This window comes from Taudactylus pleione, unplaced genomic scaffold (assembly GCF_031769625.1).
Source record: "Taudactylus pleione unplaced genomic scaffold, aTauple2 ptg000043l, whole genome shotgun sequence".
In the NCBI taxonomy this organism is placed as follows: Eukaryota; Metazoa; Chordata; class Amphibia; order Anura; family Myobatrachidae; genus Taudactylus; species Taudactylus pleione.
The window spans coordinates 5,931,301-5,958,726 of NW_028284445.1; the positions used below are offsets into that span (position 1 = coordinate 5,931,301).

General features: G+C 44.5%; 1 protein-coding gene across 3 annotated transcripts in view; it reads left to right on the plus strand.

Moving 5' to 3' along the window:
• Positions 1-27,426, plus strand: part of DCLK1 (doublecortin like kinase 1) — a 454,917-nt gene that overhangs the window by 23,082 nt on the left and 404,409 nt on the right. For all 3 annotated transcript variants that reach the window (XM_088460208.1, XM_088460209.1, XM_088460210.1), the window contains exon 2: positions 17,623-18,008. In XM_088460208.1, coding sequence (XP_088316334.1) covers positions 17,633-18,008 — 376 coding nt within the window. In that variant the 5' untranslated portion in view covers positions 17,623-17,632. The remainder of the gene's footprint in view (positions 1-17,622; positions 18,009-27,426) is intronic.

Consider the following 27,426-nt stretch of genomic DNA (forward strand, 5'->3'; position numbering starts at 1 on the left):
TTTCTGTATCACCGCTATGTAAGAACAGTCTAATGCAGAACATTTCACAGAAATCTCCTGCGGAAGAATAACTACCACAGCAGATTGCAGTCCCCATTATTGTCAGTGGGTACTGAAGTCTGACATCTATGTACAAAACGTAGGCGTATGTGGGGAAGTGTGGTGGCATGTGGGGAGGTATTGAGGGCGTGCGGGGAGCTCTAAAGGCTAAATTATGATGGGACCCAGAAATGGACGATCAGAGAGTACGCTCACTCTTTGTATAAATTCATGTCGTACAAAGAGCAGCAGCTGCCTTCTTGATATGTCTGTAATGGAGTAGCTTTATTTAAAAAAAAAATGTTGGCGATATCTCTACACACTACCATATTTTTGGCAAAAGCTATATTTCTCTATATAAGCCAATAATTATTTTTGTATAGCAAGCAACATAACTAGTACATGATACTTTGATACATTAGACCAATCTTTCTGTATCTTTTTCAATACCATCTATTGATCCGCTCTAATTAGTATAATAATTGTTGTTGTGGTTATAGGCTGATATTGTTTAGCAGACATACCAATTACCTGTACTACTAACCTATACCACAGTATGTTCAGCGGAACCATTTATTTGTATTGACTTATTGCCGGTATTGATAGATGGCAAAATATATTGTACCATTGGTGGATGCTATCACTATATTTTGAAAAACTGTATATAAATGTATATGTAGTTATATGTTGGATATATGAAGTAGTGAGTGCTAAAGAGACTACATATTGGTCTATTAGAAGACTATACTAGGTAACTCTATTTAAGCTATTACCAGGTATTATATATTTTCTTACTACGGATTATGGCCCTCATTCAGACCCACTCGCGAGCGGCTGTCCGCTCGCAAGTGGGTCGATGGTCACCACTGCGCATGCGCACGACGGAGGGAGCTCCATCGTGCGCATGCGCGAGACCCGACGAGCGAAGGACTTTCCTTCGCTCTTAGTGTCTCATCAAAGGGGGCGTGCTGTCGATGGTGAGTGACAGCACGCCCCCTTTGGTGGGCGTGCCGGGGGCGTGCCTGCCAGACGGAGGCGTTCCCAAGGGAACGCCTACCGTCTGAAGCCGGCCCCACTGACATCACTAGTGATGTCAGTGGGAGTGATTTTGGCTCTGATAGAGCCAAAATCACTCCTGGCCTTGCGGTTGAAAAACCCAACCGCAGGCTTTTGCTCGCAGTTTCGATGGTCGCGATGGTCAAGACCATCGCGACCATCATCCTGCACGCTCGTATATGCTGTGGGTGGTGACCCACAGCTATACGAGCGTCCAGTAGGACGCTCCATATTAATGGAGGTGGGCCCTGATTCAGAGCGAGCGCTCTGGTCAGAGCGTCCGGCTCTGAATCAGGGCCTATATACAGAGAGTTGCCTATTTACTTGAACATGACTGCCGCCTATACTACTGAGTATTAACACTCAGTAATATCATACTATTTATTATTCATATTTTCGCTGTATCATCGTTTGATACTTTATGTGTTGTACGTTGTTTGTTTGTTGTTAAGATCATTTTAACATACATAATAAAAGTTATATTTTAATATTTTGTTTGAGTGCCCCCAGCATAGATGAGAGTTCCTTTTCTTCTTTTGTCCTCTTAACAGGGACCCAGAAATGGTCAGGTAGGACCACATTTTTTTAACGTGGGGGTTCCTTGGGACCCAGATATTTTTGCTCAGCGCGAGCACTGTAGTATACAGTATATATCAAATGTGTTATGTGAGTTTAGTCATTTTACAAAAGGTGAGAGTATAAATATTAATGAAACTTTATATATAAAATATGCAAAAACCCGTTAGATATTTATCTTAATAAGATCAATGCAAATATGTTCAACAATGAGCCTGTCCTGATTCTCGGGCTGATCAGGTTCACACAATAATGGAGAAAGCATTCCCCAGTACCTACCGACAAGTAAGCTTGTCGGTATTATCTAGAGCGGTGGTTGTCAAACTCGATCTTTGGGACGGACCCCAAACAGGTCATGTTTTCCAGGTCACCCAGCAGGTGCACAGGTGTAGTCATTACTCACTGACACATTTTAAAAGATCCACAGGTGGAGATAATTATTTCACTTGTGATTTTGTGAGGAGACCTGGAAAACATGCACTGTTTGGGGTCCTGAGGACCGAGTTTGAGAACCTGTGATCTAGAGTACAGTCATATTGATACTTCTTGTGGAAATGTATAGGTGTTATCCAAGCGCAGAGGTTCTGTCCTCGGTTTAAGAAGTCTCCAGCTATAGATATTCAGCTCACTGATCCTCAATACTGAGGGCCTCATTTATCAACAAGTTTTATCACTCAAAACTAGTGATAACAGTTGCTGTGTATGATAAATGATGCGGCAGCCAATCGGCTCCCAACTGTCATCTGTTTGAAATATGATAGTTGGGAGCTGATTGGCTGGAGCACCATTTATCATATACAGCAACGTTTATTACTTGTTTTGAGTGATAAAACTCCTTGATAAATGAGGCCCTGAGTTCCCTACAAGCGCAATCTAAAGTGCAGTTAGTCTCGCACTAGGAGGCCCAGTGCAGAAGTGTTAGAAATCTCTCTCCATTTTAAGTTTAGCTCCTCCATGCTGTTAAACATGGTTTTGTAAATGTGCATCTTCTAAATCTCTCTCTCTCTCTCTCTCTCTCTCTCTCTCTCTCTCTCTCTCTCTCTCTCTCTCTCTCTCTCTCTCATATATATATATATATATATATATATATATAATGATGACCACGAATGGGAAGACCAGCACACCAGATAAAGTATCAAAAAATCAATTTATATAGAATGCATGTAAAAACATGAACATTGGTGTCCAGAGGTGAATTTTCAGTCACATATAGTTGGGAGGAGGTGCCCCATGATGAAGGTGCTTCTGAGCACCGAAACGGCCGTTGGGCGGTCCATCTGCTAAGGCGGCTTATACTACATTTGGTGTCAGTGTGTTGTTCACAGAGATTTTATATTTCGTTATGCACGATTATATGTGACTGAAAATTCACCTCTGGACACCTATGTTCATGTTTTTACATGCATTCTATATAAATAGATTTTTTGATACTTTATCTGGTGTGCTGGTCTTCCCATTCGTGGTCATCATTATACAAATCTATATGTCTGTGCATCCAGCATTCATTTATTATTATTTTTTTTGAGTGTGCATTACTTCTCTTTTTCTATATATATATATATATATATATATATATATATATATATATATATATATCTTTAAGTTATTAAGTTATTATTAATTAATTAATTAGTGAGTGCTGTAGAGGTGATTTTTCTGCAAGCTTGCTAAATGAAAATGCGATTCCGTGTCAGTTATTAGACAGTAATTGTCTGCGTAATATAGTGCATTCCCTTTGTGATACTCATTGTTGCCTCCATTACTGTATGCTGACCAACCATTGCTCTAATCAGTTATATACTTACCAGCTGTTGTAGGTATCAGAAAATAATTAAAGCAACAAAACATATGAGCTGGACTCCGTGTCTGCATCCAATGCCTGACGCCCATTTAGGTATAATATAGAGATAAACTGCAGACCCATAAAACTGGTCAATGGGCTGCATACAACATGCACAGATGTGTCCAGCAATAAAGACAATGTCCATTCAAAGGGAGTAGTCAAGAGGAATCGGCCATTGTTTACGAGCAGATGGCACGAAGGTCACATAGACACTACCCAAGGCAATTGACCATTGTAGAAAGCCTTTCCCAACCTAGTCATATTTAGCATATTGCCATAGTAACATATTGAGATCACATTGTTTCAATATCTTGAATTTCCAGACAATATCTGTAAAGATAAGCTTAAACCCAGAGACCAAAATACCATAAAAGTAGTTGGAATTGCTCCTAGGACCCTCCTAACTAGATATTCTTTATCAAAGCCGGATGTCTGTCTAACCAACTGACACGCTGATATCTCTCAGTGGTTCTGCCAGGTCTTAAACAAACTGGATGTCATTTGTTGTGAAAACCGAGACACCTGTTTAAGGTCTCTGTAGACTTGCTGGCCTAGATTTTAAGCCAGTGATTTAATATGAGAGCACTGTAATGAAACTGTCACTATTATAACGGGATGTAGTTACATAGTCCACCGTTATGCTGTCTGCAGTCAACACGTCGACAGCGTACTGTTGACGGGAGAATACCACAGTGGTTGTACTGTTATTTAGAGAATGTTAACAGTGTCGGCATTTTAAGTTTAGATATAATACTTTACTATCATGTTTAAATCTATAATGCAGACATTATAAAAAATGTTTTAAATAACATTACAACCTCGTAGGTAATCTCCCGTCAACATTACGCTGTCAAAGTTTTGACTGTTGACAGCCTAACTGTCGACAAATCGTGTGTTTCATTATAGCATATAAATAACAGTGTAAAGCTCTTATGTAGATATTTCTATTTGCGTTGTAATCATATTTGATGACCTAAGATAAGAATTGTTCTGTAGGTGGGACAAAAAACAATGGCAAAGATCATTCACAAATGCGAACGTCAAAGTTTGATGACGGCGATTGTATCGCTGTCAGCCTGGAATGATTTACGACGCAATGTTATAATTTTCTGCAGATGTCATGTAGGCTTTGTCATATTTGGAATTTAGCATGTGTGCAAATAGTTTAATGAAAAGGTCACCTATTACTATTAATGGGTTTTATTCCAACTTTGTTATTTAGTTGATTTTGTGTTAAACTGTATTGTTGTCATAAGGGCATATTTATCAATATGCTTCAATTAGACTATTGCCAATAAAAAAAAAAAAAAAAATCTCTTGCTGCTGAAGTCTATCAATAAATGTAAGTGACACTGCCCTGGCGCAGTAAGGCTTTACTAATTGTGTTGCCAGGGCAGTTCCAGGGCATATGAGCATGGAGTTTTCGCAGGATTTAGAACTATTTATCAGTCCCCCTCTTGATGATGACCCTCACTGGTGTGAGCCTTCATGAGGGCTGGTACAAGTATCGGCGCTGTATTGGTTCCCATGGGAAAAAAAGGCTTTATTATTATTATTAAGATAAAGCATTTTTCCCATTTTTATTTAAGGTTTTCAGATCCCATTTGTATTTCAGGCTTCCAGATCCAGTGCTTATGTGGGAGCCAGGAATCCATTGCACCTATGGGCTTAATAACAACTGACTGGCCTAGTTACTACTCTTACCACTGCCCTCCAGTGTCTCCAGGCAGAGTCGGACTGGCCCAGAGGAGTACAGGGGAAATCCCCAGTGGGCCCCACTGCCTGAAGTCCCCACTCCCTCCTCTAGGTGTAGAGAAAGATCATGGATGAACTTGGGTGCTTGATTTGTTTCTATGGAAACTACACTAAGATTAGCCCTTCTGCCAATCAAAGTTGACACACCCCTGCCCCCTCTTTTCTAAAAGGGCCCTGTTTTTTGCATATCCTCTCTGAGGGGTATGTTTACTAAAGTGCAGGTTTTTAGAAGTGGTATTGTTGCCCGTAGCAACCAATCAGATTCTAGCTATTATCTTCTTGAAGGTGCTAGATAAAGGTTCACTAGAATCTGGTTGCTATGGGCAACAACTCCACTTCTAAAAACCCGGATTTTAATAAATATACCCCTAATGGTTGGCCAAGTTCATCTACTTTGACTGGCCACACTCCCTCTGGTGGCTGGCCACACCCCTTAAGTTCGGGCCCCTACCATTGCATTCCCTGGTGGGCCCTTCATGCTCCAGTCCGATACTGTCGCCAGGTGTTGGGCAATGCTTAGCTGCCACAGTGACTTAAAAAAAAAAAAATTGCTTAAACTAAGATTTTATATTGCTGCGGTGAGCAGTGTTAGGAAATAGTAATGTAACAAGGCTCTTGATCATTTAGACTCTTAAAAGTCACCAAGATAGACATGTATTGTTGTTAGTTACATCACAAACACTTCTCAGTGGATACAGGGCCTGATTCAGACCCGGTCGCAAGCGCTGAGTGCTTGCAACCGGGTCGATGGTGGCCCAGAGCGCATGCGCACGACGGAGCTGGCTCCGTCTTGCGCATGCGTGAGACCCGGATAGCGACGGGCAATCCGTCGCTCCGGGTCTCGCACCAAAGGGGGCGTGCTGTCGATGTTAAGTGACAGCATGCCCCCTTTGTTGGGGGGGTCGGGGGGGTGGCTGCCCAGACGGAGGCGTTCCCATGGGAACGCCTACCATTTGGGGGCGGCCCCACTGACATCACAAGTGCTATCTGGGGCTTGCGGACACGAGACCCTACCACAAGGGTCTCGTCGCAAGCCCGATGGTCGCGATGGTCCTGGCCGCTTGCATTAGCTGTGGGTGGCAACCCACAGCAATGCGAGCGGCCAGGAGGCCGCTCCATAAAAAAAAAAAGACGCCCTGATTCAGAGCGAGCGCTTTGTCAGAGCGTCCGGCTCTGAATCAGGGCCACAGTTGCAGTCATTGCACTGGGCGGTGCTGAAAAAGTTCTACATTCAAAAATAAACAACTACCTGGTCGATACAATAGCCTTCATGAAAAAGCTAAAAGGATGTAGGAAGTTAAAGCAATGTATACAGAAAAAGAAACAGGAAGAAGTGCAGAAGCATATACATTGCAGGCATCTTAAAAAAATTCCCCTTAAGTACATGGCTAACCGCATTTATTTATAGTATAGATTACCCCAGCAGCTCACATTAATTAGACATTATAAGGACACGGTGTCTTATTCCTCATACTGAACATGTCTGCATCACATTTTTAATATGCATCAATTCATGTTTTAAGTTTCAGCATTGTTCTGTTGTCAATTCAAACCACAGTCACATACTTAAAATTCCAGGGCCGAAGGGTGAGATTTGGTTTTGTGGCAGAGAAATCCCATTGGGCAGGCAGTGCACAGGGAGCCGGACTAGAAGTGACATGTCTCATAGGATTCCAAGATGGATTCAAAACAAAAACCAATGAGAACTGTATTGCAAAACTGAAAACCCTTACTGAATAATAATATTCTCAATGTTAGACATGTTTTACAGCCCATCGCAATAGTAGTGGGTGGCAGAACAGTGGCGAGGTGCATCTAAAATGCATTTATTAATTGGTTATTAATGCTAGTTTTGAAAAAACTATGGGGTGTATTTACTATGATTTAACTTATTATTACAAATGTTTTTATTTCTTAGTGTCCAAACGTGTTAATCTTTTCTTGAATAACAATAGAGTGCATTAGGCTATGAAGATATTTCTCCCCAAAATGTAAAGATTAAGGGGTCTATTTACTATGCAGTGTTAGTGAAAAGTTATAAGGTGCCAGCCACTCAGCTCCCAACTGTAATTTTTCAAACACAGCCTGTGAGATGGCAGTTAGGAGCTGATTGGCTGGTACCTTATCACTTTTCACTCTGTCTCCTAACACTGCATAGTAAATAGACCCCTTAGTCTTTACATTTTGGGGAGAAATATCTTCATAGCCTAATGCACTCTATTGTTATTCAAGAAAAGAGTAACACGTTTGGACACTAAGAAATAAAAACATTTGTAATAATAAGCTAAATAATCTACATTACATACTTTAATTATTTATCCACTATGTCATCTGAAATATAAAAAGGGCATGACGGGAATGGCAATGAATATTGTCTGAATATTGAATAAGGAAGCTGTTTTGTAGATAACATAGCAGACATCTTTTCTAGGAAAATACACCTGCGCATTGGTTTTTAAAATGTGTTATTTATATTCATTTACTTATTTGCATGAATGGTATAATATTGCAGAATGCAGTAATGGAACATTATGTACAATAAAGTAGGGCTCCTGTGGGCATTTTCCCAGAAATATATCTCCTGCTTACCCTCAGTACCAATCTGGCTCATCATCCCCATACACAGCGGGAACCTTCACCATCTTCATATGGCGTTTGTTCCCGCACCCGTCCCACGCGCCTTCCTATGGGAAGGAGGTCCGGGATTGCGAAGAGGAATCTGTTTGGTTCCCTCCTCCGTGGAAGGAGCCGGCAGTCAGACTCGGCAGTCCTAACGACCTGCAGGTACAGCTGATCTTCTGATATGATTTTGTATCTACCGCTGCTAGTCGCAGGGTGGCCACCAATAATTAACATGATGAATAGGCTCCTGAATGTTCTTACACTTGATTACCCCAAACATAAGGTATGTGTGAAGTGTCCATGATAAAATGGAGAGAACACTTTGTAGAGTGATAGGAAGTGGAGTTCTGCAGTAAAATATTACACAAGTTATGTCACACAATGCGGTGTACACATGTCCTTCATCTTCTCATAGGAATCAATGATCCCTATTGCTGGTGAATATAAAAAAGCGCCTAACATCAATTATGAACTGAGAGAGGTGGGTCACAGTGAATATTCACAAAAATGCTGTATGCCATCTATAGCCTCCAAGTTCTAGTTATTGTACGCTTGTTTTCGTTTTATACTTTTCATATATTTTTGATCCTATCTTCTCTATTATATGCACCTCACAAGGCACTAAATATGTATGAATATTTAACATGTGATATATAGCGATAAATACACATGTACCATGGGCCTGATTCAGCCACTGAACGCAGATTCCCGATGTTCGGGAATCTGCGCAGGTGCATGACCCGTTCTGTGCATGTGCCGAACGGGTCTGTGATCCCGCTCGCAGACTGGCTGCAGACTGTCAGTGATTGATAGTCTGCTGCCGTTTGTGGGTGGGGAGGGGGCGGCGATGCCCTCCGCTCCCCGAAACGGAGGGGTGTTGCTGACAGAGATTTCCTGGCTTCTTCATCTCAGCTGCGGCGGCCGGCTGTGGGACCCCATGGGTCACTTTAGACGGCCGATGTTCCGCAGAGTATCCGATGCTGCGTTGGACAACGCAGCTCAGATAAGTAATGCAGTAGTTGGCGTGATGCGTCCTGCTGCATTACCATATCTGCACAGACGGAATAGCTAAGATGCTTGCGAGCACCTTAGCTATTCAGTCTGAAGCTGAATAAGGGCCCATGTTCATATAATCGCAAAATGTGTTAGCAAATATATTGCTAGCAAAAGACGATAAATAGACGATAAATAAAAGATGTTACCTGAGAATATATTTACCCTCGTTGGTGATGTAAACATATCTGCCCTAATATAAAGTGTTTGTCTGATTTTACTAAATTACATTTCTCTTTCATCCACTAGGGGACACTGGAGGTGCTTACGCTGGGGTATAGAGGCGTGGATAGATGGAGCTGGCACTTTAAAATTTAGAAGTGTGAAGCTCCTCCCCCTCTATGCCCCACCAGCCCTCAGTTTAGAAAATGTGCCTCATGGAGCTGGTCACAATCTGCTGTGATCCAGCAGCACATCTAATTTATTTATTTTATTTAACATTATTATTTATTTTTTGTTTTATTATTTAAAACATCTTTTACATTATTTTTCAAGTACCCTTCGCCACCTCTCTAAAGGTGGGGTCCGGGTTACTGGCACCCTGTTAACCTCCTGGGTTACAGGAAGGAGTGTGCAGTGCTTCACCAAAAGCATCTGACAGCTCCTTAATGCCGCACACACACAGCACAGACTGCCTCCAGGAAGCAGGGAGGAGAAGTGCTGATCAGAGGAGCCGTCCAGAGGGAGCGTAGTGAGTACAGATCACTTGCACTTTCCCCGACTCCTGACCGCCGCCAGCGCTGACTTCAGAGAGCGCTATAAGCGCTGCTAAATGATTATGCTTCTCCCCTCTCCCTGCTGATGAGCGCGACTAGCGGCTCCTTCTCAGCGGGGCTAGTGCAGGGGGGAGGTGATGACTGCAGCGTGGTGGCCATTTTACAGTCCCTCGGACTTGAGGAGAAAGGGGACGGAGCCTAATAGAGCGGGCTTCCTATTTAATTAACGCGGCGGCGGCTGTTAGAGCAGCGTGGAGCCGCGTTTTAACCTGTTGTTTGCCTGCATCGCTCCACTACAGGTAGTTTGCAGGCACATGCAGAAGACTGATTCTCGTGTCTACATCCCTGGCAAGAGGCTGTGAGTAACACTGGGGTGTCAGTGCAGGGAATCTAATCTGTGGGAGGGGGTACCTCTTCCTCTGTGTCCCAACCAGCCTTCTGTTTTATTTCTAATCACTGCTGTGTGTCTGGGTGACTGTTGTTTATCAATGTCAAACAAACAAAAGCGGCTCAAAAGATGTTTGTCTGTTCTAAATGTAACCACAAACTATCTAAGCCGCATGCCGCTGGGTCCACGTTATGTGATGCTTGTATAACAATTGATCCACCGATGGCTATTCCTGACTCAGTTGCTCCGCCGTGGGCCGCTGACATGGTAGGAGTTATGTCAGACTTAACGTCAGAGTTAGCTGAGGCACGTAAGTGTCAACCTCCCTGGGTGGCGGGGCTAACTAATGCCCTGATTCAGACCCACTCGCAAGCGGCTGTCCGCTCGCAAGTGGGTCGATGGTCTGCACTGAGCATGCGCACTACGGAGGGAGCTCCGTCGTGCGCATGCGCCAGACGCGACGAGCGAAGGAAAGTCCTTCGCTCGTTGTGTCTGATCAAAGGGGGCGTGCTGTCGATGTTGATTGACAGCACGCCCCCTTTGGTGGGCGTGCCGGGGGCATGCCTCCCTGACGGGGGCGTTCCCAAGGGAACGCCTACCGTCAGAAGCTGGCCCACTGACATCACTAGTGATGTCAGTGGGAGTGATTTTGGCTCTGATAGAGCCAAAATCACTCCGGGCCTTGCGGTTGAAAACCTCAACCGCAGGCTCCGGCTCGCAGTTTCGATGGTCGCGATGGTCACGACCATCGCGGCCATCAAACTGCACGCTCGTATAGGCTGTGGGTGGTGACCCACAGCTATACGAGCGTCCAGGAGGACGCTCCATTTTTATGGAGGGCGGCCCTCATTCAGAGCGTGCGCTCTGCTCAGAGCGTACAGCTCTGAATGAGGGCCTAAGTCTCTAGACACCTTGGTACAGGTTATGGGCACAGCGGCATCCGCACCCTCCACTTCCTACCAGAGACCGAAGCATACTCTGACGACTGTTCTCCAGCCAGAGGAGTCGGAGGAAGAATTCCTTACTATGGAGGATACCGAAGAAGGGGAATTGGAGGTTGCGTTACAGGACGACAACCCTCAGGAGTTAGAGTCCACCTCTCCCGGGGTGGAATATTTAATTTTGGCGGTCAGAAAGACTCTGAATTTACCTGAGGATATAATTCCTCCATCACAGGAGGAATTATTTAACGAACAACCAAAGAGCTCTGCAGCTTTTCCGTTCTCGCAGCAACTTCAGCAACAGCTCTTGGTAGCTTGGAAACAGCCGGATAAGAGGTTCCAGATTCCACGCCGGTTTTCATCTAGTTACCCTTTTCCTTTATCCATGATGGAGAAGTGGGAAAACCCTCCTCCAGTAGATGCGTCTGTCTCCCGTCTCTCAAAGAAAACAACACTCCCAGTACCAGGAGCTACAGTTCTAAAAGATCCGTCGGATCGTAAGTTGGAGACAACGCTAAGATCTATTTATACAGCAGCGGGTGCTCAACTCAGGCACTTTACCGCTTGGGTTAACAAGGCTGTGGTTTCCTGGGCCGATCAATTGATTACAGGATTGGACTCAGGTAATTCCAGAGCAGAGTTACGTCTACTAGCAGACCACATCCGTGAATCTGCAGTTTACATGGGAGAAGCTTCAAAGGATATCAGTCAGATTAGTGCTCGCATATCTGCTTCAGTGATTTCGGCCCGCAGAGCCCTCTGGCTACGCGCTTGGCAAGCTGACGCAGAATTCAAGCGTGCGGTGGAAAGTCTACCATTCACTGGCGACATGCTGTTCGGACCGGAATTAGACGAATGGATATCCCAAGCCACAGGGGGTAAATCTTCTTTCCTCCCGTCAGCTGCATCGGCTCCCAGAAGAATTTACACTGGACCTTCGTTTCATTCCTTTCGGGCGACGCATTCCTTTCGTGGTAGGACCAGAGGTGCGCCCACGCAACCAAGAGGTGGCAGAGGTAGAGGTCGTCCACACACGGTTGCTCATAGACCAGAGCCTAAACCAGCTGAGAAACAAGTGGTATGACGGTCTTCCGTCCCACCTGGGACCATCTGCAGTGGGAGGTCGCCTGCAAAGATTTCAACAAGTTTGGAACCAGACTTCCACAGAACCATGGATCTGATGACTAATTACCCTGGGGTACCGAATAGATTTCGAGACCTCCCCTCCACCTCGGTTCTTCACTACAAGTCTGCCAATACAGGCAGAAAGAGCCAAGGTTCTACAGGAGGCTATCCAGTCTAGTAGTATCTTCTGTGATAGTTCCAGTTCCGGAACTTCAACGAGGTATGGGGTTTTACTCAAACCTGTTTGTAGTACCCAAGCCGGATGGCTTGGTCAGGCCCATCTTAAACCTAAAGTCCTTGAACCGGTATCTGAAGATGTATCGTTTCAAGATGGAGTCTCTAAAGCCAGTAATAGCAAGCTTGGAACCAGGGGAGTTCCTATTATCCCTGGATATCAAGGATGCATCTCTCCATGTTCCCATTTGGGAACCACACCAGGCTTTTCTGCGTTTCGCCATTTTGAAGGATCATTATCAATTTCGGGCATTGCCGTTCGGGTTATCCTCGGCTCCCCGCATCTTCACCAAACTCATATCAGTCATGATCGCTCTCCTTCGGTCATCAGGAGTGAACATAATACCTTATTTGGACGATCTGTTACTCAAGGCTCCATCGGTGCCTCTTCTATCAGATCATGCCTTACTGACATATCACATTCTAATCCAACATGGTTGGATAATCAAGAAGTCGAATCTCAGTCCGTCCCAGAAACTTTTATTTCTGGGCATGATATTGGATACAAAATCTCAGAGAATTTTTCTTCCAACAGACAAGGCCAAGGATATCCGACTGTTAGTTCAGCTGGTCCTCAAAACAAAGACTGTGTCAATGCTTCTTTGTCTGCGTCTCTTGGGGAAAATGGTAGCTGCTTTCGAGGCACTACAGTTCGGCCGGTTCCACTCCAGGGTGTTTCAGCTGGACCTGTTAGCACAGGGGTCAGGGTCTCATCTGTTCCTACATCGACAGATCCGTCTGAGCCCGGTTACCAGAGTAGCCCTTCTCTGGTGGACACAATCCAGCAATCTGTTAGCGGGAAAACGGTTCAGAATGTGGGACTGGATCATCATAACCACGGATTCCTGCCTTCGAGGATGGGGCGCAGTAGTCCTCGATTATCACTTTCAGGGTCGATGGTCCCCTCTAGAACAGAAGTGGCCCATAAATGTGTTGGAACTCAGAGCGATTTACAATTCTCTGTTAGAGGCAACAGTTGCTAAAGGCTCATCCGGTAAGAGTTCAGTCCGACAACACGCCAAGGAGGGACTCGGAGTTGCATGGCTATGCGAGAGGTAACTCGGATCCTCCGGTGGGCCGAGAATCAGTCGATAATCCTGTCAGCGGTATTCATTCCGGGTGTGGACAACTGGGAAGCAGATTAAGTCCACAGGATGTCCATCCCGGGGAATGGAAGCTTCATACAGACGTGTTCAACGCGCTGATACGTCAATGGGGATGTCCTCAGCTGGATCTCATGGCGTCACGATTGAATCGTCAGCTTCCAGTATACGTGTCAAGAACTCGAGATCCGTAGGCTGAAGCAGTAGACGCTCTGACAAGTCCGTGGACCTACGACTTCGTTTACCTTTTCTCTCCGATTCCATTTCCTCGTCTTCTAAAAAAAATAAAACAGGAGTCAGCCTCGGTAATTCTCGTGGCCCCGAACTGGCCTCGGAGAAGTTGGTTCTCGGACCTTCGGTCCCTATTATCAGATGGTCCGTGGCCCCTTCCTCTGCGCCCGGATCTTCTACAGCAGGGCCCTTTCATACACCCCAACTTAGCACAGCTACGTTTAACGGGGTCGCTCCTGAAACCGATATCCTAAGACGTAGGGGTATCCCAGACGCGGTTATTCCCACCATGCTACGCACCAGGAAGCCAGTTTCGGCTGCACATTATCATCGCATCTGGCTTATATCTCATGGTATTCCAGTCGGGATCTTCCGTCTAGGACCTTTCGCTTATCCCGGTTTCTGCTTTTCCTTCAGACGGGTCTGGATTCTGGCCTTCGTCTGGGAACCTTATAGGTGCAGGTTTCTGCCCTTTCCATTTTCTTTCAAAGGAAATTGTCCCTCATTCCTGAGGTGCAGACGTTTCTTCAAGGGGTCTTGCGCGTGTAACCTCCTTTTGTACATCCAATTGATCCTTGGGATCTTAATCTAGTTCTTCTGTTCCTTCAGTCGGCCATGTTTGAACCTTTGGAGGAGGTTGATCTTAAGTACCTATCTTGGAAGACGGTCATCCTCCTGGCTCTCGCTTCGGCTTGTAGGGTTTCGGAATTGGGGGCTGTTTCCTATAAACCTCCTTACCTAGTGTTTCATGCGGATAGAGCGGAACTCCGGACGATAGCTGCTTTCCTTCCTAAGGTCGTGTCGGCTTTCCATATCAATCAGCCTATTGTGGTACCATCGTTGGTGGAGGACTCTGGTTCTTCTACTTTGGATGTAGTTAAGGCTCTCTGCATCTATGTTGACAGGACTGCTTCCCTTCGTAAGTTTGGTCGCTTTTTGTCCTGTATGATGCGGTTCGGAGGGGTTGGCCAGCATCTAAGCAGACTTTAGCACGTTGGACCCGGCTGACTATTCATCAAGCTTATGTTAGTGCTAACCATCGGCCTCCTTCGTCAGTTTCGGCTCATTCCACACCTTCTGTGGGTGCGTCATGGGCGGCCGGTAGAGGAGCATCTACGTCACAATTGTGCTGGGCGGCCACTTGGTCTTCAGTTCACACGTTTGTCAAGTTTTAAAAATTTGATATGTTTGCCTCTTCGGCGTCCCGTTTTGGCCGCCTTGTTCTACAGGCGCCACAGAGCACTCCCGCCCATGGGGATAACTTTGGGACGTCCCCAGCATAAGCACCTCCAGTGTCCCCTAGTGGATGAAAGAGAAAATGGGATTTTGGTACCTACCGGTAAATCCTTTTCTCTGATTCCACAGGGGACACTGGACGCCCATCTCTGCGCTCTATGCCTGCCTGTTCGGTTTTGTTCTGTATGTTGTATGATTCAGTTATTGTGTGTTCTTCTCTCCTTTTCACTCCGCTTGTTCTAAACCTCCTCTCGGTCTTAATTTTCTAAACAGAGGGCTGGTGGGGCATAGAGGGGGAGGAGCTTCACACTTCTAAATTTTAAAGTGCCGGCTCCAGCTATCCACGCCTCTATACCCCAGCGTAAGCACCTCCAGTGTCCCCTGTGGAATCAGAGAAAAGGATTTACCGGTAGGTACCAAAATCCCATTTTCTAAATACGAGTAAATCACCTTATCCTGTGTGTGAATGTATGGGCCTGTGCCTAACATTTTTCAGCAGAACTAAAACTTTAGATCCTGTAAATATTTGCACATTTTTTATATGGAGTAATATGAGTCACCGTAAACTTTCTAATGTTTTTCTTGGTAGTTATTAGAATGTTTTTTTGAATGATGCAAGGGGTGAGCTGAGATGGGTGAGGGGTACCGTACAGGAAGCATATGACCCAGGGGCAGAACTAATGGGAGACAATGGAGGCGCCTGCTGTCGGGTGCCTGCACTGAAGGGCACCTCGTCCATTGCCCATAATATATTCACCCCACTTAAGGCTATTTTATATTAGTGTTTTTGTGCATACGTAATAGATAGATAGATAGATAGATAGATAGATAGATAGATAGATAGATAGATATGCACAATATATATTTTCCCTTTTTTTTAGGGGGGGCACCAAATTAAAACTTGCCTCTGGGCGTCTGGGATGAATTTACGCCACTGATCTGGGTCGCCTTTGGCCTGCCTGTGGTCTAATGGCACAGAATGAGGCTACCGCATCAAGTACTACTCAATATAGCAGCATCAGTCACTGAAACATTATTGGTCTTAGAGGTTCCCCATTACTCGCTGTCACCCAGGGCAAAGACTCAGGTTGGTGTTCCCTCACCCTCCCATTTTTACACGTTTATTTTTATATGCCGTCAGATCCATCCATATGCCCCTTATATGATATTAGACCCCTACCACATGCCCTTCGTGCCCCTTATAACCATCAGACCCATCTAGATGCCCTCTATATGCCATCAGACCCTGCCACCTTCATAGACCTCGCCACCTCCACAGACCTGACCCCCCATTTAGGGATGCTTCAATTTCCAGGGCTGGTTTTCCATTCCAACCGCCCTGCTGTCAAGATCCAGCGCCGCCCCCCTCTCTTCCTCCCGCCTCCCTCCCTCGCCGCAGCCCAGCACGTGGGAGTTAGCAGCCACAGCAATCTCCTCTGCTGATCGCGCCCCCCTCTGGCTTTGCGCCGGCTGAGGGGCTCACAGCGCCCCCTCCCTGGCGCTCAGCATTGCTTCGTGGGCAAAATTTGTTTTTCTTCTTCTTCAAGGGGGCATGGCCACTCCTCCCGCGATTAGGCCATGCCCCCTCTTTACCGGGGCCCCATGGCACTCTCTACGGCCCTGCATGTACCACAGCAATCCTCCTTTCGCTATCACCATGTTAATTTGTTTTTGTCTTTAAAATAATTACTGCTTTAAAGCTAGTGACCATCTCACTGGAATCACATTGGCTTTTTGGAAATCACTGGCTATTACATTGGGCCACTTCCTGTGTTCAATGTTTTATTGGTGTTTGTGGTACTCATACTGCTTTATGATCAATTGTACACAAAAATGGTACTTGTGGTGTATACCTATAAAACAATAGAAATATGGTCATATTGAACACTGGGAGGTTTGTGATTGGATAATCTGACATTTATTTCATCTTTATAATTTGTTGTTCTGATCAGTCTATATATAAATAAGGTACATATCATACATTAGCTCCGAAAAATTTTCAGCCGTAAAAACAGGATTTTTTCGACAATGTTCGTGTATTTTTCGCCTATTTTTTTATTGTGCTATCCAATTAAACCCTGTGTATTACAGCCGAAAAATGTTCTGTTTTTCTCCCATTAATACATAGGATCCGTAAAAAAGTCACGGACCTATGTATTTTCTCTGCCACAATCAGGAGAAAAACACCATCTTATCAGGGATTTGGTTTCGCCTGCCTGAGGTGCCAGCTTCGGGCTAATTGGATAGCCCCAGGCGAGGTAATTAGCCACGGTTATTTACCGCGTCTAATTGCATACCCCCCATTGTGTGCAGCTATAATGTTTGCTGTTTTATTTTAGATTTCAATAGCATTTTAGCAGTTGTGCTATATGTAATATTTTCGGACAACTGAGTATGTCTCTTGTTTCCATAAGACACTGATGATCATTTTTAGAAAGAAATGTGTATTGAAGTTTAATTATATTAGTTTTTACATGAGAAAATAATTCACTACCAGATATATATGAATATCGCAAGGCAGTATTAGTCATGCGCTGATACTAATATAGTAACAGTGGTAATGTGAGGGTTTTTATTGCAGCCCACGATAAGCACTTTAGACCAATTATGTGACAATCACTTGCATTTATTTGTGAGAGTGAGGAGCTTGTTTCTAATCCAATCTTGAAAAACATTCTCTTTTTTTTTTCTGTTTTCCTTACAGAATCGCTACAATGTCCTTGGGGAGAGACATGGAACTTGAACATTTTGACGAGCGTGATAAAACTCAAAGATACAGTAGAGGGTCCCGAGCCAATGGGCTTCCAAGTCCGACCCATAGTGCCCACTGCAGTTTTTACCGGACCCGCACTCTGCAAGCCCTGAGCTCAGAGAAGAAAGCCAAGAAGGTCAGATTCTACCGCAATGGTGACCGATATTTCAAAGGGATTGTCTACGCAATTTCTGCTGACCGTTTCCGTTCTTTTGAGGCTCTCCTGGCTGATCTGACCAGAACTCTTTCCGATAATGTGAATCTACCCCAGGGAGTGAGGACTATCTACACAGCGGATGGAAACAAGAAGATAATCTCCCTGGACCAGCTAGTTGAAGGTCAGTATCATTTCTTAATATGCTTGACAGGGAAATCACACATATTAACAAGTGATACATGTGCAAAAATAAATGACACAAAACTATTGTAGATCACTGGTTTGATGCACTGTCCTGCGCTGACTGACCTGCAGTTCCTTTCAGCAAACTGTACCGCTGAACACGCTCTCTAATATTCTCTAGTACAAACCTTGCTCAGATGCAGAACTGTGGAGGCAATATGAAACTGTAAGGAGGAAATATGGGCATTTAACTTCGTGACCACAGATACAGCAAGTGTGCACTTTCATATCTGTATATCATATCAGTGTTTGCCTTTAATGTACATTATTGCCATCCTGTAAATTTCACCAGGTATACTATTAGGGGCCTATTTATCAACAAATTTTAACATACGCAATGTGTGATAAAACACGTTGCGTATTATTAATGGTGCTTCAGCCAATCAGCTCCTAACTGTTATTTTTCAAACAGATGACAGTTGGAAGCTGATTGGCTGGAGCACCATTATCCTATGCAACAAGTTTTATCACTCGTTGTGAATGATAAAACTCATTGATAAATGAGGCCCTTAATGTTCAACACATGGCATAAAATGCACTCTAAAATATATACATTACATATATAGGGTTTATTTATTTAATAAACAAAATTATGACTTTTCTCCAGCATTTTAGCTGGAGAAAGCCATACTTTGTTTTTCTCTATATTTGGTTTCATGAAAAGTAAGGAGTAATCAGTAATTTCTCTGCTTTTTCATTTCCCCTTACACATTCCTGCATCCCACATTGAATATATTGGGTACTGTGCAAGAATGGTATTAATATCTCTTTTTTGGGGAGGAAACATACCGCCATCTCTAGATGGCGTTATGTGCCTTCTTACCTGCAGAATTGGAGAAAAGCAGGGAAGAGGCGTTCTCTTACTGCTTTTCTCAGCTGCCCCTGCCGCCTCCTGCTCCCCCGGCCGACTCCCTCTTTTGTGTTCCCCCCCCGGCTGGCTTCGCCGATCGGTGCAGAGCATGCAAACATATTTTGCAAATGCAACAGATGTTTGAAATCTCACTGGGACATCAAGGGGTTTCCTGGCACAAAATATTTTTCTGTGCCACTTTTCGCTTTATTTTTAAATAGATCCCATAGTACAGCTTTTATAATATTACTGTACAAGTGAAGGGGCTTTCTGTATTTCAGCTGTTGTGAACTGGTATGTCTTCCGTTTTATCACCTATATTGTACTGCATTTAATAACAGTTCCAAAGACATAGACATATTAGGGATTATATTTATAGCAACCATTCAGCAGAGTGTTGCTCTAGGCTGTCTGTCTAATTTCTGTGTTACTGCATGCACTTTGCATGTTTGTAAATAATGTATATTAAACTATCCCAGCTGATCGCGATGTCTTCTTTCAGTCAGTGGGTTTCAATTAATAATTTAGTTTGAATTATTACACAAATATGTACTGTGAATTGAAATGATGAAGGTTATGTTATATTTTGATAGAGAATAATGATCTACAGATTTTCATAGATTAATTTGGTTGAGCTATTGAAATGACAGTATATAAAAAAATGCAGTGGAAAAAAAATACTGATACATTCCTCATGTATCAACAAATGTAATAAAATGAAGTAAAAGAATATGCAAGAAAAAGGACACATACAGTATTAAATGGCAAATGAAACCCATACAGATCACTTAAGTGGTGTAAAAAGTGTCAGTCATGCTGGTCAATATTTTGGCAACAATTTGTGCCATTGAGCAGCAGCAAGCAGGGCCACAATGATGCAATTTGCTGCAGATCTTATCTTTAAGTGCCAGTCTTGCCACTCCCAAATTCAGGAGAATGGTGTCAATACAATGTTATATTTTCAATGATAATCTCTGTTTAAGTCAAACAAAAAATTGAAGTGGTTTCAAGAAGACGCAGTTCCAACATTCTCCAAACCTTCTCTCTTACTAGCTAGGTTTATAAATAGAGATCTGGAGCTAATAATAGAATGATAATGTATGTCTGTGTTGTAGTAGTAAGTATCCTAACCTTACCCCCTACACCTAAATCTAACCTTCCCTCCCCACAGGCTAAACCTAACCCTCCCCTTCGCAGCCTAAGCCTAAACTCCCCCAACCTCCCCGCAGCCTAAACCTACCACCATAGGGTTGCCATTTCTGTGCAGTATACAGCTGGCAATGCGGATATGTGTTCAGTATATGGCTGGCAATAGGATTTATTTCTGTTGTGTACATGTACACTGGCATTTTTGACAGGGTCTAGGGTTTTTTTTTTTCTCCACCATCTGTTCCCCCTGTTTTTCTCACTCTGGGACTTATTTATCATTATATATTGCGCCCAGATCACATTAAGAATGTGATTATTGATAAATGGGCCTCTATGAGCAGCCACGGACAGCATCTTGTGTCTTCAGTTTCTCTGGCATTCTTCTGTTGTGTGTTCACCCTCCTCTGCACAGACTGTTACGTTGTCCGGTGATCCTCCCTCCCCTTGTATGTTGTCCCGTCCATAGTTCGAAGCAGTGAGTTGTTGGAGGCTCTTTGTGGTGTGTGTGGGCAGGGCCGGATTAAGGGGGGAGGCAACCGGGGGGTCCCCACACACAGGGAAGCCCCCACACAGAGTTGGTGTGACCCTTCAATTCCTGAGAACAGGTGCCCAGCATCTGCTCCCGGACGGGGGCTGCCATGGTTCTGTGTTCTGCACTATACAGCACAGAGTGGCTCCCGAGACTCCTCATCAACACGTGACACATCACGTTACTCGTGATGCCGATGAGGAGACTCGAGAGCCATTCTGCGCTGTATGCAGTGTGCTGCATGCAGACCACAGAAAAGCCGGAAGGATTCTATAGGAGCTAACTATGGAAGAGTGATTGCTCAGTGGCACTAGGAGAGGGGCACTATATACCATACAGGGGGGCACTGTGGGGAATATGGGAAGGCACCGTGTGGCATATAGTGAAGGGCAAATGGGGGGCATATTGGGTGGGCACTATGTGGCATATGAGGGGGCACTGTGTGGCATATTGGGGGGCATAATGTGGCATATAGGGGGGCACTGTGGGGCAAGGTAAGGAGAATAGTAGCAAATGGGTGTCAATTTTATTGGTGGAAGGCTCCACTACTTAGTAGACCTGGGGCCCCCACAAGCCTTTAATCCTGCCCTGTGTGGGGGGTGCATGACAGAGACAGTACAGCCATTCATGAATATATATGCAGACTATTTCTGCGGAGAACAACATTAGCTGTGTGTTCTAAGTAATTTCATGTGCACAACTGGCATTTATTTTGATCTATGTATATATGCTTAAAAGTAAATAACAAAGTGGGAATCAGTATAAGAAACGGGACTCCACAGTGTCCCATACATGCCCAAATCAGCCATTACTAAATTGTACAGGGTATGTATGTATGTTTGGGGGGTTCCCGCCAATGACTAAAAGTTCATAAAAATGTTCCAATACATTGGTACGATGTCAGCCTCCGATGGTGCTATTGATGGGTCACACATGAAGAAGGGGTGAAACTTTATTGTCATGCAAATAATATTATTGGTGGAAGAGAGTGTCAGTCCTGCTGGAAATGTCATTAAATGGCACATATTGAAAGAGTATGCAAATCAGGCAGAATATACAATACAGTAACTAACCCGCAAACTCACTGGGAAAGAAAGAACATTCCAACGAGACAGAAAGTCAGACTCAACTAACAGTGAAGAAAGAGAAGAAGACTTATCGGGGGTGATTCAATTCAAAGCAATGGGCACAACGAGCCATTGCACATTTTTACACTCCAATTGAGGTGCACTACTGTAATTCAAACTTTGTGACCACATATCCCTGATAGGAGAATTGCACCCATCCGGTCTTAAATTGCACAATATGATGGCACCAGATCTCTAATGCTGGCCATACACTGTCAGATAAAAATATCTGTCTGACCGACAGACCAATTTAAAAGCAACAGATATCTTGCCCATACACTGACAGATAAAAATATCTGTCTGACCAACAGACCAATTTAAAAGCAACAGATATCTTGCCCATACACTGACAGATATTTTAACACAACCAACAGATTTTTTCAAACAAAAATCTGCCAGGCTCTGTCATATTTTTGTTCCCTCACAGGGGAGGGACAAAAGAATTTGCACTTTAGCAACTATAAAATATGCTGACCCCATTTTCAAGAACCCCAAATTTGCTGGGCATAGTTATTTTCACCCAAAAAAATTCTAAATGCTCTTCTGCATCACTTTCTTCAAAGTCGCATTTATGCACTTGCCACGGCAATTATAAACCACGACTTCGTTCAGTAGTTATAAATGGGGGACCCATAGTGATCCCCCATGTCTACACATCTTTAGGGGGGTCCCTAGAATATTTCCCAAAAATTACAGTTTTTGCTGAACCTGTAAAAAAAAGTAGCAAAAATTTACAAAAAAAATGACATAAGGTCACCCCCCAAAAGGCAAACCAGCCCCAGGCTTGCCAGCCAGTGGTGGTTTCTAAAAATACGGGGAACAAAATGTGTAGGGTTCCACCGTATTTTAGAAACCAACACCAGGCTGCAGGGACTAGTGCTGGTTTTAAATATAGGGGGCAAAAAAGACGTGGGGTACCCCCTATATTTAAGACCAGCACCAGACCCAACCGACCGGGGTGTAATGCCACAGCCCGGAGACCCAATCACCGGGGCTCCAGGTCCAAAGCATTACACCCCAAGTCGGTCAGCGCAAGCCGGTGATCTCGGGGGAGTCGGGGACCCCCCAAAAAAGGGTCCCCCCTCTCCCGAGCACCACAGGCTTACGCTGAAGCCTGGGGCTCATCCCCATACCCCTGGAGCGGTGGGTATGGGGGTAATAGGGGGGCCAAATAATGTAGCACTATTGTACTTTACAGTGGAACTACAAGTGCCAGCATGCTTGCCATTTTGCACTTGTGGAACTACAAGTGCCAGCAGACATGCGGCACGTGTAATTTCACTGTAAAATAAATAGGTAAAAAAATCCAAAACACACACACCGTGCCCAGTATAAGTTTATTACATACACCTACCCATTCACACATACTTACCTATACCAGATGTTCTGTCCCCTTCTCCACGTAGAATATCCAAAAAAAATGGACCTGCAAAGAAAGATTTCATACTCACCTACATCCAGCGCTGGTCTCCGCAGTAATCCATGGGTGTTTAAAAACAAAAAAACGTCCTTACCCGATCCACGAAACACAGCTATGTGTATGTGTGTTGTCACACATACACATAGCTCCCGAATGGCAGCTCTCGGCTCTTCACGGGGCATTGCAGTCCCGTGAGCCAATCAGCGGCAGCGCTCACTGTAGAGCGCCCGCTGATTTGCTCCGGCAACTGACAGTTCCCACGTGGGCTGAGTCACACCACGTGGGAACTGTCAGTAGCCGGAACCAATCAGCAGGCTCTCTACAGTCAGCGCGACCGCTGATTGGCTCACGGGACTGCAATGTCAGAACAGCGCTGTCTTACCATCTACTCACTGCCTAGACTTCAACTAATCTATGACGCCGGAAGTGAACAGCGGCTACCCGGAAGTTCGTCGGCTCAGCGCACAGCTCTGCAGTCGCTGGGGATAGAAAGGTGAGTACATGCACATGGAGAGAACTGGGGGAAAAGTTGGTCGCTCGGGCAGTGACCGCATACACTGCCCGATGCGGCCGACTACAAACTTGCAAATATCGCATCAGTCCGACATGCTGGTCGATTCGGCATGCCAGACCGATCGATATTTTGATATTGGTCGCCCCCACACACAGTACAATTATCGGGGCGATCCGCGGATATCGGCAGGATCGGCCCGATAATTGTATAGTGTATGGCCAGCATTAGTAATTTGTATGACACCTAAATTGTCAGGAGTTAAGTTGAAAGTGGAACTGGACTGGGGATCCGTCCTTTCAGTTATTACAATGAACTTCCATTACAAAAAACTGTCTTGTTGAAGACATATACTGGAGAAAAAGTGCCTCCTCTAGTGAATATTAAAGTTAATTTGAAATACAAAGAAAATACTCAGATATCATATTTATATATGTCACAAAAGAGTAGCAGGCATTTCTTGGTTGTCAGTGGCTAAAGAGAACTTAAGTGTACTGGCAGTCTATTAAACATTGCAAATATCAATGTCTACAATATGAAATAATGACACTACTATTAAGAGATTGAGGACCTTATGCAGAGTCGGTCACGAGCGCTGAGCGCTCGCAACCGACTCGATGTTGGTCCACAGGGCATGCGCACGACGGAGACGGCTCCGTCGTGGGCATACGCGAGCCCCCGCTAACGACGAATCACCCGTCGTTAGCGGGCTCGAAGCAGACGGAGCGAGCTGTCGATGTTGATTGACAGCTCGCTCCGTTTGCTGGGCGGGCAGGGGGCGTGCCCGGCCAAACGGAGGCGTTCCTTTCGGAACGCTTGCCGTTTTGTGGGCGTCCCCACTGACAGTGATGTCAGTGGGGAGCTTCCTGCTCAAACAGAGCAGGAAGCTCCCTGGGGCTTAAGGTTGACGAGACCCTACCCTAGGGTCTCGTCGTAAGCCCCGATGGTCGCGATGGTCTTGACCATCGCGACCATCTCCCTTCCCGGTCGTTAGAGTTGTGGGTGTAAACCCACAGCCTAACGACCGACATGGAGGCGGCCGTTCAGGATGCAAGCGGCCGCCCTGTTTCTGAGCGACAGCTTGCATCCTACGACCGCCTCTGAATGAGGCCCTGAATCTATTGTTAATTGATGGTCAAATCATATAAAAAAAAAATGGATATAAACTGTCATAGGAATGAAAGCTGCATTGTACTACATAAAAAAGCCACAATGAAATGTCACAAAGCTCATCCTGTGTTATATTCTATTCAACCAAGGATTGGGAGCCGCAGAAACCTGAAAATGTAGGAATTGTGTCACCTGTAGAATGGAGTGAATAGGCCATGCCCATAGTTCCAATACTGAAGAAACGTAAAGATTAATAAAATTCACATGGAGTCTGTAAAACAAATAATCCAGCACTATACCAGGGCCGAATTAAGCCTTCGTGAGGCCCGGGGTACTTAAAACAGAGGGACCTACCCCACTCCTCCAGCCCTCCTTCTCTTATCTGCCCTCCCCACTTGTTGTCCGGCACGTCCCCTCTCCTCGTCCAGCCCCCCCCCCCCCCCCACTCCTCCCTGCTTTACACACAGTACAATGTCCAATATCAAAGATTGCAGACATCTTTGCAGCTCTTTCAGGAGGAAACACTTTTGCTTAGTTTAAAAACAAGTTTGGAAATTGAAGATACATCAGTGAAAGACTTGACAATCAACAGACAAAAAGGTTTGTTTCAGTAAATGGTCTTATCTTTGGAATAGCTTCAGCTCCAGGAATGTGGCAAAGAGCCATGGATGAAACGTTACAGGAAATACCTGGTACTCTGTGTTACCTCAATGATATTATTACAGGAAAAGATGATGAAGATCATTATCTTTAAAGTGTACTCATGAGATTACGTGAATCCAGATAAAATGTGAGTATATTAAAGATGACTTTTCTTATTGTGGACATGTTATTGCAAGAAGATCTGTACAAGTCCAAAGACAAAATCAAAGACACATTGGACAAGATCTTCACACACATCATCCAACTCAAACTATAAAGTTGCCATGTGATGTCCCACCTTATGGAATAATAGGGGCAGTCTTACCAAATACACTGCACGATGGCAGTGAGTGGCAAATCGCATTTGCATTAAAGATCCTTTGCAGTGGCAGAACGTAACTATGCACACAATAACTGTGAAGCTTTACATCTGTTATGTGGCGTACAGAAATTCCATCGGTGTCTTTATGGGCCGAAGTTCCTATTGGTCATAGACCACCAATCTCTTGTGTCAATCCTAAGAAAGAAGTTCCTGCTATTATGGCAGCCAGATTACAAAGAAGGTCTTTATTTTTGGGTGCTCATATTTATGAAATTGTATATAAATGGACAAAGAAGATAATGTATCACTCAGTATTGGTAGAACTGCTTGCTATAACTAATACTATAATCAACTGAGAAAAACAGAAATGATCCAGTGCTAGTCTATTTTATTACAGTTAAAGGTTGGCTAAAACATGGCAACTCTTTGTATCCAGCATTCTCAGCAAGAAGAAATCAACTCTCTGAACGTCAGGGAGCATTACTGTGTGGTTCTAGAACAATAGTGCATATCAAGCTGCGTACAAGAATATTTGAAAAACTACATGAAGGCTATCTTGGCACATTGAAAATGAAGGCCTTAGAAACTGTACATGGTGGCCTGAAAATGATGGTCAGACTGAATTCAGTAACTACAGATTGTAAAGAATGTAAAAGATTATAAACATACCTCATCCAGCTCATTTTTTCTATGAGTTATTTTTTTATTTTACAGTAACATTAATAGGTCATATTTTACTGTTTGTGGTGGATGCACATTCCAATTTGCCTGGAGTCCACAGGCTGACGGACGAAATCTATGAAGCTGCATTTTTTTAAAATCAGTGCTTTTAGGGAAAATTTTGGGTATTTTACAAAACACCAGATTTATCAAAGCAAAACCAACAGATGGGACAAAGCTCATCATCTACAATGTGTCACTGACACATCTCCCTAATGCAATACCTGGCACAATGGTGCGTCACACTTGTCAGGAGTGTCCCACATCTGTGCTGATATGTCCCTGCAGATGACTCAAACTATGAACAGCCCAGTTACGTAACCAGTGTTGTTGGTTTAATGATAGATAGTAGGTACAACTGTACTCACTTTTACAGGCACACTGGTGATGGAGTGGAGCTTGAGCAGGGTTTCATACAGCTTACCAGCCGGTGAGTGTAGCTGCTTGCGGGTAGCGGTGCAGGATACAGGAACAATGTTATACAGGTATACACTGGGGTCTCTCACAAGCTAAGCAGGAGACTTCTGTCTCCCACCATGTCTTCCTACACTGTGCTGAGTACAAATAGCTGCAGTCACATGTGCAGTAGCACATCAGGTTGGAGTTCGGACCTTCCTGCAGACTCTGGGTCCTAGTGCCCAGCATGTCTGCACAGTGAGGAGACAGTGCAGGAGCGCACTGCTTTCTAACACCCTGGACTTAGTGATTGCATCGCCTTGCAGCTGCACTCCCCAGATTGTATAGTGAGTTGTTTGGGAGCGCTGTCCGATTGGCACAAGGGGCGAGTGGGGGACAAGCTCACTGCACATGAAGGAGGAGACTAAACTCCATATTGGCTGATGTCAGCCTACACTTCCAAGACAGTTGACAAACAACATACACTGTACTTATCTAAAATAAAGACTCAGAGGCAGATATTGGAGGGGAAAAGTGCCGGATTTTATTTAAATTTTTAATTATGTTAATGAAGGGGGTG